The 14,532-nt window shown below is 36.4% G+C and overlaps 2 protein-coding genes across 3 annotated transcripts; one reads left to right on the top strand and one right to left on the bottom strand.

The window, feature by feature from the left end:
- The first annotated feature begins 4,437 nt into the window (after window positions 1–4,437).
- On the top strand, window positions 4,438–6,629 carry akip1 (A kinase (PRKA) interacting protein 1). 2 transcript variants are annotated; one of them, XM_063004729.1, is made up of 5 exons: window positions 4,438–4,513; window positions 5,165–5,323; window positions 5,960–6,049; window positions 6,133–6,273; window positions 6,379–6,629. In XM_063004729.1, the coding sequence occupies exons 2-5, from the start codon at window positions 5,177–5,179 to the stop codon at window positions 6,520–6,522; spliced, it is 522 nt and encodes a 173-aa protein (XP_062860799.1). In that variant the 5' UTR covers window positions 4,438–4,513; window positions 5,165–5,176; the 3' UTR covers window positions 6,523–6,629. The 2 variants fall into 2 exon arrangements, with proteins under 2 accessions (XP_062860799.1, XP_062860798.1); XM_063004728.1 differs by lacking the exon at window positions 4,438–4,513 and having other exon boundaries at window positions 4,806–5,323.
- A 325-nt stretch (window positions 6,630–6,954) lies between these two features.
- On the bottom strand, window positions 6,955–9,382 carry c11h11orf16 (chromosome 11 C11orf16 homolog). Its single transcript, XM_063004344.1, has 4 exons — window positions 9,287–9,382; window positions 8,967–9,201; window positions 8,317–8,871; window positions 6,955–7,196 (listed from the first exon to the last, which is right to left on the bottom strand). Exons 1-4 carry the CDS (start codon window positions 9,380–9,382, stop codon window positions 6,955–6,957), a joined length of 1,128 nt encoding a protein of 375 aa, XP_062860414.1.
- Window positions 9,383–14,532: the final 5,150 nt, after the last annotated feature.

Raw genomic sequence — 14,532 nt, forward strand, 5'->3', positions numbered from 1 at the left:
AACTATTCAATCAGAAAAAAATGGGACAGTGTAGAAGATGCAACAATAAATGCAGTCTTTCATACATTGACTTTTATTTGATTGCAGACAGGATGAACCTGAGATATTTCATGTTTTATCTGCTCAACTTCATTTTATGTATTAATAAACATACATTCCTGCATTTCACGCCTGCAACACATTCCAAAAAAAGTTGGGACAGCAAACATCTTCCACTCTGTAATGTTGCTTTTCCTTCTCACAACACTTAAAATATATTTTGGCACAGAGGATACCAAGTGATGATGTGTTTCAGGTGATACTTTGTCCCATTCTTTTGGCAAACTTGTCTTAAGGTGCAACAATACACGTTGTTGTTGTCGCATTTTTATTTGTTTAAAAATTCTCCACACATTCTCTATTGGGGACAGGTCAGGACTGCAGGCAGGCCAGTCCAGTACCCGTACCCTCTTCTTCCACAGTCATGCATTTATAATGTGCATTGTCTTTATGCATGGACGTCCCTGGAAAAGATGTCGTCTTAAAGGCAGCATATGTTGCTCTAAAATCTCAATGTACTTTTCTGCATTAATGCTGCCACCACAGAAGTGTAAATTACTATTGCCAAGGGCACTGACACAGTCCCATACCATGACAGACCCTGGCTTTTGGGCTTTTTGCCGATAACAGTCTGGTTGGTGATGGTCCTTTTTGTCTTTGGTCCTGAGCACACAGTATTCATTGCATCCAAAAAAGACCTGGAATGCTGATTCATCTGATCATGATACGTTTCCACTCTGTGATGGTCGATCCCAGATGCCTCAGAGACCAGAGAACCCTTTGTCTCTTCTGGACTTGATTAACGGAAGGCTTCTGTTTTGCACAGTAAGGTTTAAAGTGCCATTTGTGAATATATTGTAGTGCTTGACAAAGGTTTGCCGAAGTAATCACTTACCCATGATGTTTCTTGATGTAGTGCTGTCTGAGGGATCAGAGATCACAGGTGTTAAGCTTAAGTTTATGCACTAAACTTCCTTTAAATTCCTGAATCATTTAATGATATAATGCACTGTAGAGGGAGAAATATAATAATATGAAATATGCACATTTCATTTAAAATCCTCTGGCCACCTTTGCTCCTCAAAGACTCAGCCTTTGTGGATACTGATTTCATACCATTCATGATAACAATCACCTGTTGATATCACCTGTTCGATCACTTTACTAATTCGTTTTTTGCTCAGTTGATCAGACAAAACCTGAAATATCTTGGGTTCATACTGTCTGCAATGCAATAAAAGTTAAAGTAAACATAAGAAACACTGCATTTTAGTGACATTTTCTGTGACAATACTGTCTTAATTTTTTTTTCTTATTTGGGGTTGTATAATTAATATTAAGAAAAGTAGTTCAATACTTGTTTGCCCACACTGTGTTGTGTTTCTTCGAAAGCATAATAGGTGGCATGAAGTTGTTTTGTATTAGTCAGTCAACCTTAAATTGATGTTTGCATATCAAATGTTAATCAAATAATAACCAAGTTGTAGTGATGTTTAACATTTGTAAAGAGAAATGTACTGATTACAATATATTTAGCTTACAAATAATATTAAAATGGTCTAGCTATTCACAGCCTTTGGAGTTTTTCAGTAACAGACAGAACAGGAATGCATCTGTTGATAGGGCAGATACAAGGATGAAGATCTGGATGGGTAAATGAAGAGTGGAAGCTCCATTCTTGTTACATTCAGTTATAACATCATCTAGTGAGCTTAAGATTCTTAATAGCAATAAAATATTTGTTTTTAAATAATCTTCTATTTGAGATATTATGTTGGTTTCATTGCCATCACCTGGTTCATTGTATCTCAAGGTGAGCATTTTGGATGTTTACAGAGGTTCCTGTCAACAGAGAACAGTACAGAGCAAATATAACAACATTACCCCCAGAACGTGGAGCAGAAGTTTATCCAGAGTCAGAAAGGCAAGTCAAGCTAAACAATGTTAAACATCATTGATAACTGGTAAACCAAGAATACTGTCCTAATGCTGTAGTAGAATGAGAATGTCCTTGTGCACTTCACCTTTTACTTCATGTGTAAAATTCACTCTATGTTTACATCATAGCCTCTCTAAAGTATTTAAATGCTAAGTGTGTATGACTGAACAAATGTACATATTAAATGAATCACAAACATCAACTCAAATTACTCAAAACTGGTGGCTCAGGGTTAGTGGTTCCAAATTTATGACCAAGAATCCTGAATTCCTGAAATTAATTCTTTAAATAAGTCTTCAAAAACTAAAAGCTTATATATTTGTAGAACTTTTGTATAGCATTTTAAGTTGTTGTAATTTATTTACATTAATATTACATATACAAAAATTACATAATAATTTTCTTGATACCAGCTCCAGAAACAGAACAATAGAACAGTACTGCTGTTTTGTGTCTGTTTTTTCTAGCTAAAGATGCTTGATGGCAGTTAAACATTTATTTGACATAAACCTTTTGAGTAGGATGCCATGCTTGTGTTACTGCTTCCATCTGGTCCAGCATAAACTCATAGTGGATGTTGAGAGTATATGTGAACATAAAACTGTAAATGGAGCCATGAACAGCAAAAAAAGAGCAGATGAATTTACCACAAATCAAAGTGGAACAAAAGTTAAATAACATTAAGAAGTCCTAAGCTATGGGTTTACTTTATTGTAGTCTAAATGATAAGAATGTGCACTATATAGACATCTACACTACAAGGCAGCAAACACACCTTTTCTAATACATACATACTTTTTAGTACAAATTAAAAATGCATCATGTTTAAAGTGGATATATACCCTGAGAGTCTAATGAATATAAAGAAAAGTCTGTAATACTTGTTTGCTCACACTGTGTTGTCTTTTTAAACATCTTTCTATGAAATCATAATTGGTTGCATGGGTTTATTTTTATAATTGTTAGTCAGTCTTAAAGTGATGTTTGCATTTCAAATGTTAATCAAATATTATAACCAAGTCATAGGAATGTTTAACATTTAAAAATAATGTATTCATTACAATAAACAAAACAGATTTATTTTAACCATGTAAAATGATAATTTAAAAAATGGTCAGCTAGCTGTTCACAACCTCTGGAGATTAATAAAATTTACATTGGTAGAAAAGGAAAGTGGTCAGCGGAAAAAAATGAAGCTCACTGATGCTCAGTGGGTATTTGAATCATGTACATCAATGACACCGATTTTTATCCTCACACTGCCACCAGTTATGCTGCACACACCTAAATGTTTGTTTGCTTATTTTTATATTTCTATTAATCTGTACAGCAAACTACATGCATGTGGATACTGAAGAAATTCAGTAACATTATGTTACAATAAAAAAAAAACAAGAATTCAAAATACAATAAATGTTGTATAATGCAAATCAATTATTGAAGGGGTCACCTGAGGTACTAGACATGGGTTTTCTGTGGACACCCTGGTTTCTATAGATTTTACCAAAAATGCACAAAAGATGAGTTGGCTACTCTAAATCAACCCTAGGTGTATAGTAGATGTGTGAGTGTGTAATCCCTGATCAGCAGTGGTCTATAAAGTATAAAAGTACAAGTATCTTACCAGAAATTTACTTTGATAGAAGTAAAGATCACCTCTTGGAATATTACTTTGGAGTTAAAGTATCTTATGTTTAATGTTGTCAGCAGGTGATTGTAATCATGATTTGGCACAAATCATGTTCAGAAGGAAAGAAGAAAATGTATTTTGTTCTGTAATTCTTATGTTGTAAAGACCTTGTTGTTCTGTAGGTGTAAGGTCAGCTCCATTGTTAAGGTGATTTACAGGCTTAAAAGAACAATCTTGCGGCTTCTGTTTTTATTAACAGTGTTTAACTGTACTTCTACTTTCAATACTTTAGCATATTTAATATCAGAAAATTACTTTTGATACTTACGTACATTAAACATCAGATACTTCAAGACTTTTACTTCTATCAAAGCACATTTCTGGTAAGATACTTGTACTTTTATACTTCATACACCACTGCTGATTAGCGGCCTTTCTATAGTGTGCACCATCTATACTGCCAAGACTTTAACACCGACTGAGCAGGATTATACTACAAATGAATTATTTTAAAGCAGATATAAACCAGCCAAGGCTGACAGTGACATGTCAGACAAACATAATTAGCACTTTCATAGTCACTACATAAAACTAATGTTTTAGCATGTTAAAAAGAAAACCAAATGTACAGACTAAATACATATTTAACAACTGTTTTGTTCAATAACTTTATTACTTGCATTTTCCCCTGCATTACGAAAAAAATATTTATTTGATTAAATTGATGCTTTTTCTCGTTGGCACGACATAAACTACATTTCCCAGAAACACCCATTTGCTTTGGCCACGCCCAGTATATCCGTATTAATGCTACATGTGTAACAAATATGTCGGAACATCAATAACTCCTCTCAGGTGTCGAAAACAACTCAACGTTTTTGAAGAAATCATTGCAACTATTATTTGTGAGTTTTAGCTTTTTGTAAATGAACATACAGTAACTGCTCTGCGTTGTTTATTCACATTACTAGCAATACTAGATAGCTAAAGTTTGTGGGGCTTTTTACCCCCACATTACATATTGTATTATTAAATGTGCAACATAGCTAAATAATTTATTACTAAATGTGTGAACGAAGTCATTAAAAGTTTGTGTATGTTATGTTCTGCTTCTCGGTGTCGAATTGACTTATATTTATACAAACAATCTGTTGTAACTTCACCAAATGTAATAGTGTTTAGCTGGAGTTCTGTATAATTAAAACCTTCCCTTCTTTTGCCATGCTTTATCATTAATAGACAGCATTTACAGCACAGCTTTAATTGTCTTTCTAAGCTGCAGTATAAACAATATAGTAAAATCTTTAACAAAGTCTTTAAAACAAAACAACCTCCCTACAGAACCAGGGTGTGACAAAAAACAACAAAAAGTGCAAACAATCGTATGCATGGATCTGAATTTCCCCTCCAAGTGTATCTACTGTAGACTGAACTGTCAGAACTCACTGTGTTTGTGCATTGTGATGTCATAATTAAACTTTGCCCTTGTTACTATAAGGTATTTTTTTTTTTGCCTTCAAAATGTACTTTTTGTCTATCTGGATGTGATGATCAAGTGGCCAGAGCTTATGGCAGGTCGGTCTTGGCTAGAGTCCTCTCTCGATCGCTCATCTAAGCTTGGACTTGAGGTGTTGGAAAGATCCAAAAGACGATCTGTCAACTGGAAGAGTGTAAGATCATCAATCAGATCCAGCAAAAAAGAGAAACAGAGTGAGGTATCATATTTTTTATACTTGAATATTTTGTATTACATATACTGTATACAGTGTTTACTGTTACAGCATTTATTTATCTTTAATAGAGAAGTCATGCAAAAGGTTGATTGGTAATTCTAAATTGCCCCTAGATATGAAAGAATGTGCAAAGAGAGAATGAAGTATGTTGCCTTCTTTTGATTGGCGACCTGTGGATTCCCATCTGTTGTTCTACATGTGTTTAAAAAACTAAATGGCAAAAAAGAAGTTATGCAGGGCAGACTAATTTACACAATTTGGGCATTTATGTTTTTAAGCGTCATTCGTAATAATGTTATCTGTAGTATAGTAACAAATACTTAAAATTAACTTTTAAGAGCAGTTGTAAATGCTGTTAACGGCTGCCCGTACCACTTTCCATTTGTTCTGGAATACTCCTAGACAAAAGCTGATGCTCAGCTGTAATTATACCTTCTTTGAAAATACCATTTTATGATAATGAAATCCACAGTTCCAAGTAAGTTGGCACAGTAGGAAAAATAAAACAGACTGCAATAATTTACAAAGGCTTTTTCAACTCTTGAATTTGGTTTGTATAAGATGTGTAATGCCACCAAATGTAAATGTATTCAATTTATCTTGGTCATTTATTCAAAGGTTCAGGAAGACCTTGCTGTGCGCATGAGCTTGGATCATGCGTTTGCAAAAATAGTGGAGTGCATGTCTGAAACTACAAGTCAGTGTCAGGTATGGTGTGAGGCTCATTGTTAGTTTTCATTTTTATTTGACCCTTTGAAAGCAGATCTGCTAAGCATGTTTTTCTTTCACAGAACTTTTACAGGTCTGTTGGTGCTACAGAGCTCAGTGAGCGTGAGCGAAACCACGTGTATCGTTTCCATTCTCAGCAGCTTCCACAGATCTCAGGTCGATCTCAGCATGCTAGCATGACCTCCAAAGAAGCTTGTTGCACTGTGAGTATTATTCACAAACATATATTTTTAAATAATATTTTTAAATAGTTTACCATTTGGTCTTGTGAGGGAATTTCATTGTGTACAATGTTGATGTTATTAAAGGGCTTGTCCGAGCCAGAGGACTTCTTGATTGAAGTGTCTCCAGGCACCTATGCAGTCACAGCAGCGATGCAGGATGCTGGACCAAAGACCCGCGTGGTGCACATCAACGCAGGGGAGAGCATGAGACTCACATTTAACCTCTGACCTCTTGGTCATACCCAATATTATAAGAGTCTGGAGCAGTGTCCTCAGGGATAGACAGTACCTAAATCTTTCTGTTCTCTTAAATAATAATTGCACTGAGCTTGGAATGAATTGTGTTTAAGCTTATTACTGTGTTTTAAATGTGCCTTAACTAGTGTTTACATATACTACTCAGGTTTTTATAAAGTGTTACTTTTTAACAACACTCCTTAATTTCAGGGTAAAGGGTTCTATTGTCTATGATTGAATTATTTGACCCAGTACACTTGTATAATGCAACTACTGCCTTTTTTTTGTAAATGTAACTTCTTATTAAAAATGAAATACATTTTTATATAAATTGCACTTATATTCCATCTTTAAATATCCAAATGTACTATTGTACAAATATCTTATTAAACTTTTTTTGTATTTTATTGGTAACATACATTATCAGATTGGTTTAGCTGAAATTGTGTACAAGGCAAATGCCAGTGGTGTCACTGCTTTCAGATGTGATTTTGGCTTAGTCCAGTCAAATACTTCTTTCATTGTCACATCTTTTCTTGCTGTATTGGGAACCATTTCAAATAAGGAACTGGAATTGGTGGTTGCAAAATTACATGAGGAATGCCCAGAATCACTGTTTTTCTCAGACCATGTATCGCTTCCATTTAGAAGCTTGACGATTCTCCCTAAATAATAACAGAACATACGGTTACATATTAACACGGCTGTACAAAAGACATGCAGTTAAAACATTTTTTTTACCATGGTGCATATTACCTGAATAGCTAATAGCAGATTTTAAAGTAGATTATTCGTATGGACTTACATACGGTCAACAAAATGCACTACAGTACACTACATTTAGTTTACACACTTAAGAACAACTTTAACAGTTCTTGAAATACTTTCATACAAGTTCTGAATGGTTTTGGTAGAATGCTGGGGCACATTTTAAAAGATGAAGGAAGTGGACTTCAGTGTCTGCACTTCAGAACTTCCTATATTTCCTGCTTCATGCTGGTCAGGATTGCAGCAGGTCCTGTTCCACTGGTAACACTGAGCGCAAGGCAGGAATGCCCAATCAGTTGCAAAGTTCACCCCCCAAGACATATTTAAACATGTCTGTGTAGAAACCCAGCAAGCCGATAGCATTTCATATTTGAAGGTGGAATAGTGTAATAGACTGCTTTGTCGCCAGTATGTATTAAGGGTTTTCTATTTCGGAATATGGGGACATCATTAGGAAAGATGGTTTGCACCATATGGTACATCTGGTCCAGTATAAATGTGTCATTGCTGGCTGTTATATGACCATGCAAAAACTTGTTGGACCTTATAATTTCCACCACATGACTGTATAAACAGTTATGACACCTCTAGTGTAGTGTTGGTAGCAGATTGTGGGTTAAAGGCATCCCTCTCCTTTCCCCCAGATGTAGAAAACCCTGTAAAATTTTGTAATCAAGCAATATACTGTACATTTTCTTGGTCGGGGGTCAGTGTTTTTTTTTTTTTTTTTGCTTTTTACACTCCATACAAATTATGCATCTTTGTGCAATGGTCTTTCATACGAATGGTTCCCAAATTGAGGTTCTTCTTTCAGTCTAAGGATGTAGTTTTTTTATTATCTGGGTTACAAAGATGCTTTGGTGTTAATTTTTGTAGCTGTATTTTTGGGCACTTAGCAACCTGTGACATGTCAGTCAGCCTCCACTTGTGATGACTGATTACACTGCATTTATGGACTTCGATAATAATTGAACATTAAATAATAATTAGAAACACAATTTTTAATAGGTAGGTTACCTGGCTTTTTGTGGTGTGGCTCAGGGGATCCTCTTTTCCAGTACCTCCAAGCAGGTCTACTCTGCATTTCAGTATAGAACTTTTTCAGGCATGATATGTCTGTGTTCACTGAGCGGCTCACCGACTCTAACCCTGTGGAATTCAAATTTTCATCCTTGACTTCGTCCTCATCTTCACTAAGGTCAGAAGAAGAGGGTGAAGATAAAGCCTTCTTTATCTCTTGTGAGCTTGGTAGTTCCTTCATTTGGTCAGCCTTTATCTCCTTGTTCCAGCAATTGTTCATAAGAAAGGATGAGTTTAAGAGAGGACAGCTCTGAATGGGACAATGGTAATATGAGGTAGTTGCTGAAACACAGTGGTTTATGCAGCAAGCTGGCATCCGGTTCATGTGGCTGCAATGATGGTCTCTCGAGCATTCTGGTCGGAATACATACAACTGCAGTTCTTTGATAATTTGCTCATGATGAGAGGCTGGTATCCACAATGCCAGATCTTTTGGAACATGTGTTTGAATTCCATTCCAAAACAAAACCATGAGCCCATGACCCTCTCCATCTGTAACACATAAAGCAAACCTTAGCCCACCACTAAAGAGTTGTGTAAGTCAAATTGTAACCTTAATACTTTTTTATCAAAAACTTTGTTCTTACCTTTCAGTTGATTTCTTAGTTCAGTGCCTGATACAATTCTACCAGGACCATATTTTCTCATCTGAGGATCCCAAGGAGCCAACACAGTGTCCCCTGGGACAATGCTGTGCCCATGTGCCTTAGTAATATTTATCATGTCAGGTTGGCATGTTAACTGAGGCAATATCATTTCTGCTGTGGTGTCCTCCTTGGCCAAAGGCTTATCAAATGTCACCATAAAGAGTCCTCCTCTATCCTGAAACGATTAAATATATTATCACACATTACACTTGAATTTATTTTAACATATGAGGTGACAATGGATTTTATGTGTTACTGACCTGTAGTTGGTGTACTATTGTCCCCAAGTAGTAGAACCCATCTGTTTCTCTCTTAGCTAACACTCGGCAGCCTGTATAGAATTCAGCACCGTTCATTATCCTCACTGAATGCTGTGGTGCCACACTAAAATGATTTCTTACAGAGCACCTGAAATAAATATATGTTTTAACATCCATCACCCAGTAATGTGTGTATGTCGGTCATGCTGTGTTGAATTAATTCTAATATTAGCATACCAGTATGGTAACAGGTAGACTGCATGCATTGGTTTGTAGTACGGGACCTGACAGCATCTGTCCTCTAAATATGATGGATATTGAATCTGCTGTTCTGCTGAGTACAACAGATCAACCTGTAATTTAAAAAAACATGGTCAAATTAGCAAAAATTTACATAAAGTAGAAAGGGCACTTTAGTTTTTTTTACTTCATTTACTCATAGCGAAAACTTGTGAAGCAAAGATGCATTTTATTTCTTACATTTCTAAGAGTGTATAAGGGGGGTTTCATTGGTTTCCCCAAAGAAGGAAGGCCATGTAATATCTATAAATTGTATTTGAATATTGATATAAGGATTTAATGTTTTACCTGCTCAGCTTTGCCATCTGAGTTTAGAGACAGGCTGTAACAATTCCCACTGGTAGCAGACGTCAAGCATTTTAGGAAGTCGAAAGTGCCACTGTCCAGTTCCTGTTTGTCTGATATGTAAAATGTATGTACAGGTCGTGTGGTAAGGGCAGATAGGACATTCAGGCATTTCTCTGGGTTGTCTGGGAGACTGTTGGTTACAAGATGGACTGATTGACAGGCAGGATCTGAGAATGCAGTAATAAGTGCAGTAAGAAACTCATTTCCTGGGCTTGTCCTGAGAGTGTGGATCCAGCCAAGAGCCTCATACACCGTATCAGGGGCGCAAGGAATCATATGATCAGACAACGGCGTTATCTATTATAAAACATAAAAAAGAGATTAGGTATTATGCCATGTGGTTAGATAGATAGATAGATAGATAGATAGATAGATAGATAGATAGATAGATAGATAGACAGACAGACAGACAGACAGACAGACAGACAGACAGACAGACAGACAGACAGACAGACAGACAGACATACATACATACATACATACATACATACATTCATTCATTCATTATATTATTGAAGTCTTCATTTCTATTATTAAATTGGCAAGGGTTTATTTATTAAAATATCAAAAAACTGTCATTTTATGTAGGTAGCACTGGGGCATAGGTAACCAGTTAACCTGGAAACTAGGTTCTACTGATGTAGAAGCTTAAAATTTGTAAATAAAGTGGATTTTGTTGTCAGATTCTAAATGTAGATTTTAAAGGATGGAACCACATATTTCAGAAATATCATTATACATGTAACACAGGACTAACATATCAGTGGCTAGTAGGCTAGCAAATTCTTAATGTCCATCAGTTTAATCTAATTTTTTTGCTACTTTATCTGCTATAAAAACAGATAAAGGTTTACACTTGGAAGTTTTTTTTTAATGAGTCAGTGAAATTTCAAGACTAGTCACCTTAATCTACAGTAGACACAAATTGAACTCTGATACTGACAGAAAATTAACCCTCATCTATAATCATCTGGTCGTGCTAGCTGACTGAATAGCTAACTAAATGGTTAGTTGCTCTAGGGTAGGGTTGCCAACGGTCCCGTAAAATACGGAATCATTCCTTATTTGGAAACTAAACATCGTGTTCCGTATTAAACTGATACAGGATGCGCTGTGTTCCGTATTTTTATCAATGGGAGAGAAATGCTGCAGATTAGACTGACACAGGGCGATATGTATAAAATTTATGTAGTGTTTACTTTTAGTCTTAGTAACGCCATGTTTGCGCAGGCATATCAGCATAACAACTTATTTATCACCCCGCTGTTTGAGTAGCGCAGTGGGCAGAGCGCATCGCGCATATATTTCCGCCCCAGGTTTTTTATAGGTGCAACCCTAATCGCCTACCCCAGCTCCCGCTCAGGTAAACACCCGCCAACCCATCCTCACTCTATGCCTTCCGCCAACCCGCCAGCCCAGGGTGTTCCTTATTTCCAGTTCTGAAAGTTGGCAACCCTACTCTAGGGTGCTCTGACAGGTGTTTGTTCTTTAAATGTGTAGTACTTCTTTACTTTTGTAAAGCAAATTAAAAAAAACTTATACTTTTGAAACAAATTCCATAGCTAGATCCTTGTGAAATAAAATAAACTTGCTGAATGTAATAAGACACCTTATATGAATAAGTGATGATGTTAAAAAGGGAGTTCCTGAGTGAAGCCTTGGTGAGTAGAGTTTGGATAATCAGATTCTTTACTGTTCCCAGGATAGCAGCCATGGACTCAGAAGTGTCCATTATGAAGGCTATGTTCCGGTCCTTTCCCATAATCACAGGGATCACACCTGGACTATCAGAGAGCAGATAACTGGATGTCATCATTATTCTGTAACAGAAGGTTGAATGTGACTGACAAGAGTATTTCTAATTCCTGTTAAATTACTTTAAACAATAGAAAAGCCCACATACCTTTATTAATTCCCATGTGAGCTGACAAACTCTCTCAGTGTGCTGTCTGTTGTGTACAAGGGTTACCATAGTAAATTCATTCGCTAGTGAGTAGTTTCTTTAAACCCACCTAGTGGTGATACTTGGAGTGTACATAAACGATATTGTATTACGAATAAAACTAAAGATTATACAAAAGATTTATCCTGCTAAGGTTACTTTGGAAAGATTCAGACTGGATATAGATTATAATTGTTCTTTCTGTAATGGAGACAGAGAAACTATTAAGCATCTTTTTTTAATGCCCCATTGTATTTATGTTTTGGCATGAGATGGTTCAGTTTTGAAAGAAAAATATGAACGATAATGAAATTGTAATTTTTTGTGAAGAATCAACAACAAGTGGGACACAATCGTGAAGTGGAACGAAATTTATTGGATATTTTAAACTTTTTTTAGAAATAAAAAACTAAAAAGTGGGGCGTGCAATATTATTCAGCCCCTTTACTTTCAGTGCAGCAAACTCACTCCAGAAGTTCAGTGAGGATCTCTGAATGATCCAATGTTGACCTAAATGACTGATGGTGATAAATAGAATCCACCTGTGTGTAATCAAGTCTCCGTATAAATGCACCTGCTCTGTGATAGTCTCAGAGTTCTGTTTAAAGCGCAGAGAGCATCATGAAGACCAAGGAACACACCAGGCAGGTCCGAGATACTGTTGTGGAGAAGTTTAAAGCCGGATTTGGATACAAAAAGATTTCCCAAGCTTTAAACATCTCAAGGAGCACTGTGCAAGCAATCATATTGAAATGGAAGGAGTATCAGACCACTGCAAATCTACCAAGACCCGGCCGTCCCTCTAAACTGTCAGCTCAAACAAGGAGAAGACTGATCAGAGATGCAGCCAAGAGGCCCATGATCACTCTGAATAAACTGCAGAGATCTACAGCTGAGGTGGGAGACTCTGTCCATAGGACACAATAAGTCGTACACTGCACAAATCTGGCCTTTATGGAAGAGTGGCAAGAAGAAAGCCATTTCTCAAAGATATCTATAAAAAGTCACCTGGGAGACACACCAAACATGTGGAAGAAGGTGCTCTGGTCAGATGAAACCAAAATCGAACTTTTTGGCCACAATGCAAAATGTTATGTTTGGCGTAAAAGCAACACAGCTCATCACCCTGAACACACCATCCCCACTGTCAAACATGGTGGTGGCAGCATCATGGTTTGGGCCTGCTTTTCTTCAGCAGGGACAGGGAAGATGGTTAAAATTGATGGGAAGATGGATGGAGCCAAATACAGGACCATTCTGGAAGAAAACCTGTTGCAGTCTGCAAAAGACCTGAGACTGGGACGGAGATTTATCTTCCAACAAGACAATGATCCAAAACATAAAGCAAAATCTACAATGGAATGGTTCACAAATAAACGTATCCAGGTGTTAGAATGGCCAAGTCAAAGTCCAGACCTGAATCCCATCGAGAATCTGTGGAAAGAGCTGATAACTGCTGTTCACAAACGCTCTCCATCCAACCTCACTGAGCTCGAGCTGTTTTGCAAGGAAGAATGGGCAAAAATTTCAGTCTCTCGATGTGCAAAACTGATAGAGACATACCCCAAGCGACTTGCAGCTGTAATCGCAGCAAAAGGTGGCGCTACAAAGTATTAACGCAAGGGGGCTGAATAATATTGCACGCCCCACTTTTCAGTTTTTTATTTCTAAAAAAAGTTTAAAATATCCAATAAATTTCGTTCCACTTCACGATTGTGTCCCACTTGTTGTTGATTCTTCACAAAAAATTACAATTTCATATCGTTATGTTTGAAGCCTGAAATGTGGCAAAAGGTTGAAAAGTTCAAGGGGGCTGAATACTTTTGCAAGGCACTGTACATCAAGCTAAATTGTGTAGTTTTAATCCATGTTTCAGTGTATTTAATATAGCCCTTCTTAACTACATTGACTATCAAATTTTCCAAGAACAAGAAAGCTAGAAAAACTTTTTATTATTACTTTATTATTATTAGTATTACTGAAAGAGTTTGGAATTATTTCTGTGTAATGCCCACGGTGTAATGTAATGTATGTTTATGTTCAACGATGTAAGAATATGTTTCAAAATTAAAAAGAAAAAAAACCTAGTGGTGGCACAGCACTAAACATGGCTCAACAAAACCACACAGTGCTATCATCATGTTAATTATGTGATTGATTTTACTAAACTATTGCTATTATACGACACTTAAGTTTAGCATAATCTCATTGCAAAATTGATGCATTTTTAATCCGGGTTGTGATTGTCATAAAAAGATTATGCTATTATGCTATTAAATTAGCTACAAAAGCTAATTGCTTTATTTTATGTCTGTGTCCTGTCACAAACACAGACAATATTTATTATTACAAACAAGCAATTCTGATTAAAAAAAAACGTCCATGTACACTTCTATTCAACCCCCAACCTCAGTACTTGGTGGAACATCCTTTTACCTTGATAACCTCTAATACACAATTTTGGTAAGTGCTAACAAGCTTCTGGATCTTTGTCCATTCTTCCTGAACAAAAGCTTCTAGCTCATTGAGGTCTGATGCCTTTAGTGCTACAACTGTTTTCTTCAAATCCCACCAAAAATTTTCTATGGGATTGATATCTGAAGACTGTGAGGGCCACTCCAGGATATTCCAGGATTGATTCATTTACCAAACATTG

The sequence above is a fragment of the Trichomycterus rosablanca genome, chromosome 11 (genome assembly GCF_030014385.1).
Source record: "Trichomycterus rosablanca isolate fTriRos1 chromosome 11, fTriRos1.hap1, whole genome shotgun sequence".
NCBI lineage: Eukaryota > Metazoa > Chordata > Actinopteri > Siluriformes > Trichomycteridae > Trichomycterus > Trichomycterus rosablanca.

Coding starts and splice junctions, on each gene's coding strand:
- c11h11orf16 (XM_063004344.1), bottom strand. CDS start 9,382: ATGAACGGTGCTGAATTCTATACAGGCTGCCGAGTGTTAGCTAAGAGA. Junction 9,202..9,286: donor CAATAGTACACCAACTACAG/GTCAGTAACACA, acceptor TAATCGTTTCAG/GATAGAGGAGGACTCTTTAT. Junction 8,872..8,966: donor ACTAAGAAATCAACTGAAAG/GTAAGAACAAAG, acceptor TATGTGTTACAG/ATGGAGAGGGTCATGGGCTC.
- akip1 (XM_063004728.1), top strand. CDS start 5,156: ATGATCAAGTGGCCAGAGCTTATGGCAGGTCGGTCTTGGCTAGAGTCC. Junction 5,324..5,959: donor AAAAAGAGAAACAGAGTGAG/GTATCATATTTT, acceptor ATTTATTCAAAG/GTTCAGGAAGACCTTGCTGT. Junction 6,274..6,378: donor CCAAAGAAGCTTGTTGCACT/GTGAGTATTATT, acceptor ATGTTATTAAAG/GGCTTGTCCGAGCCAGAGGA.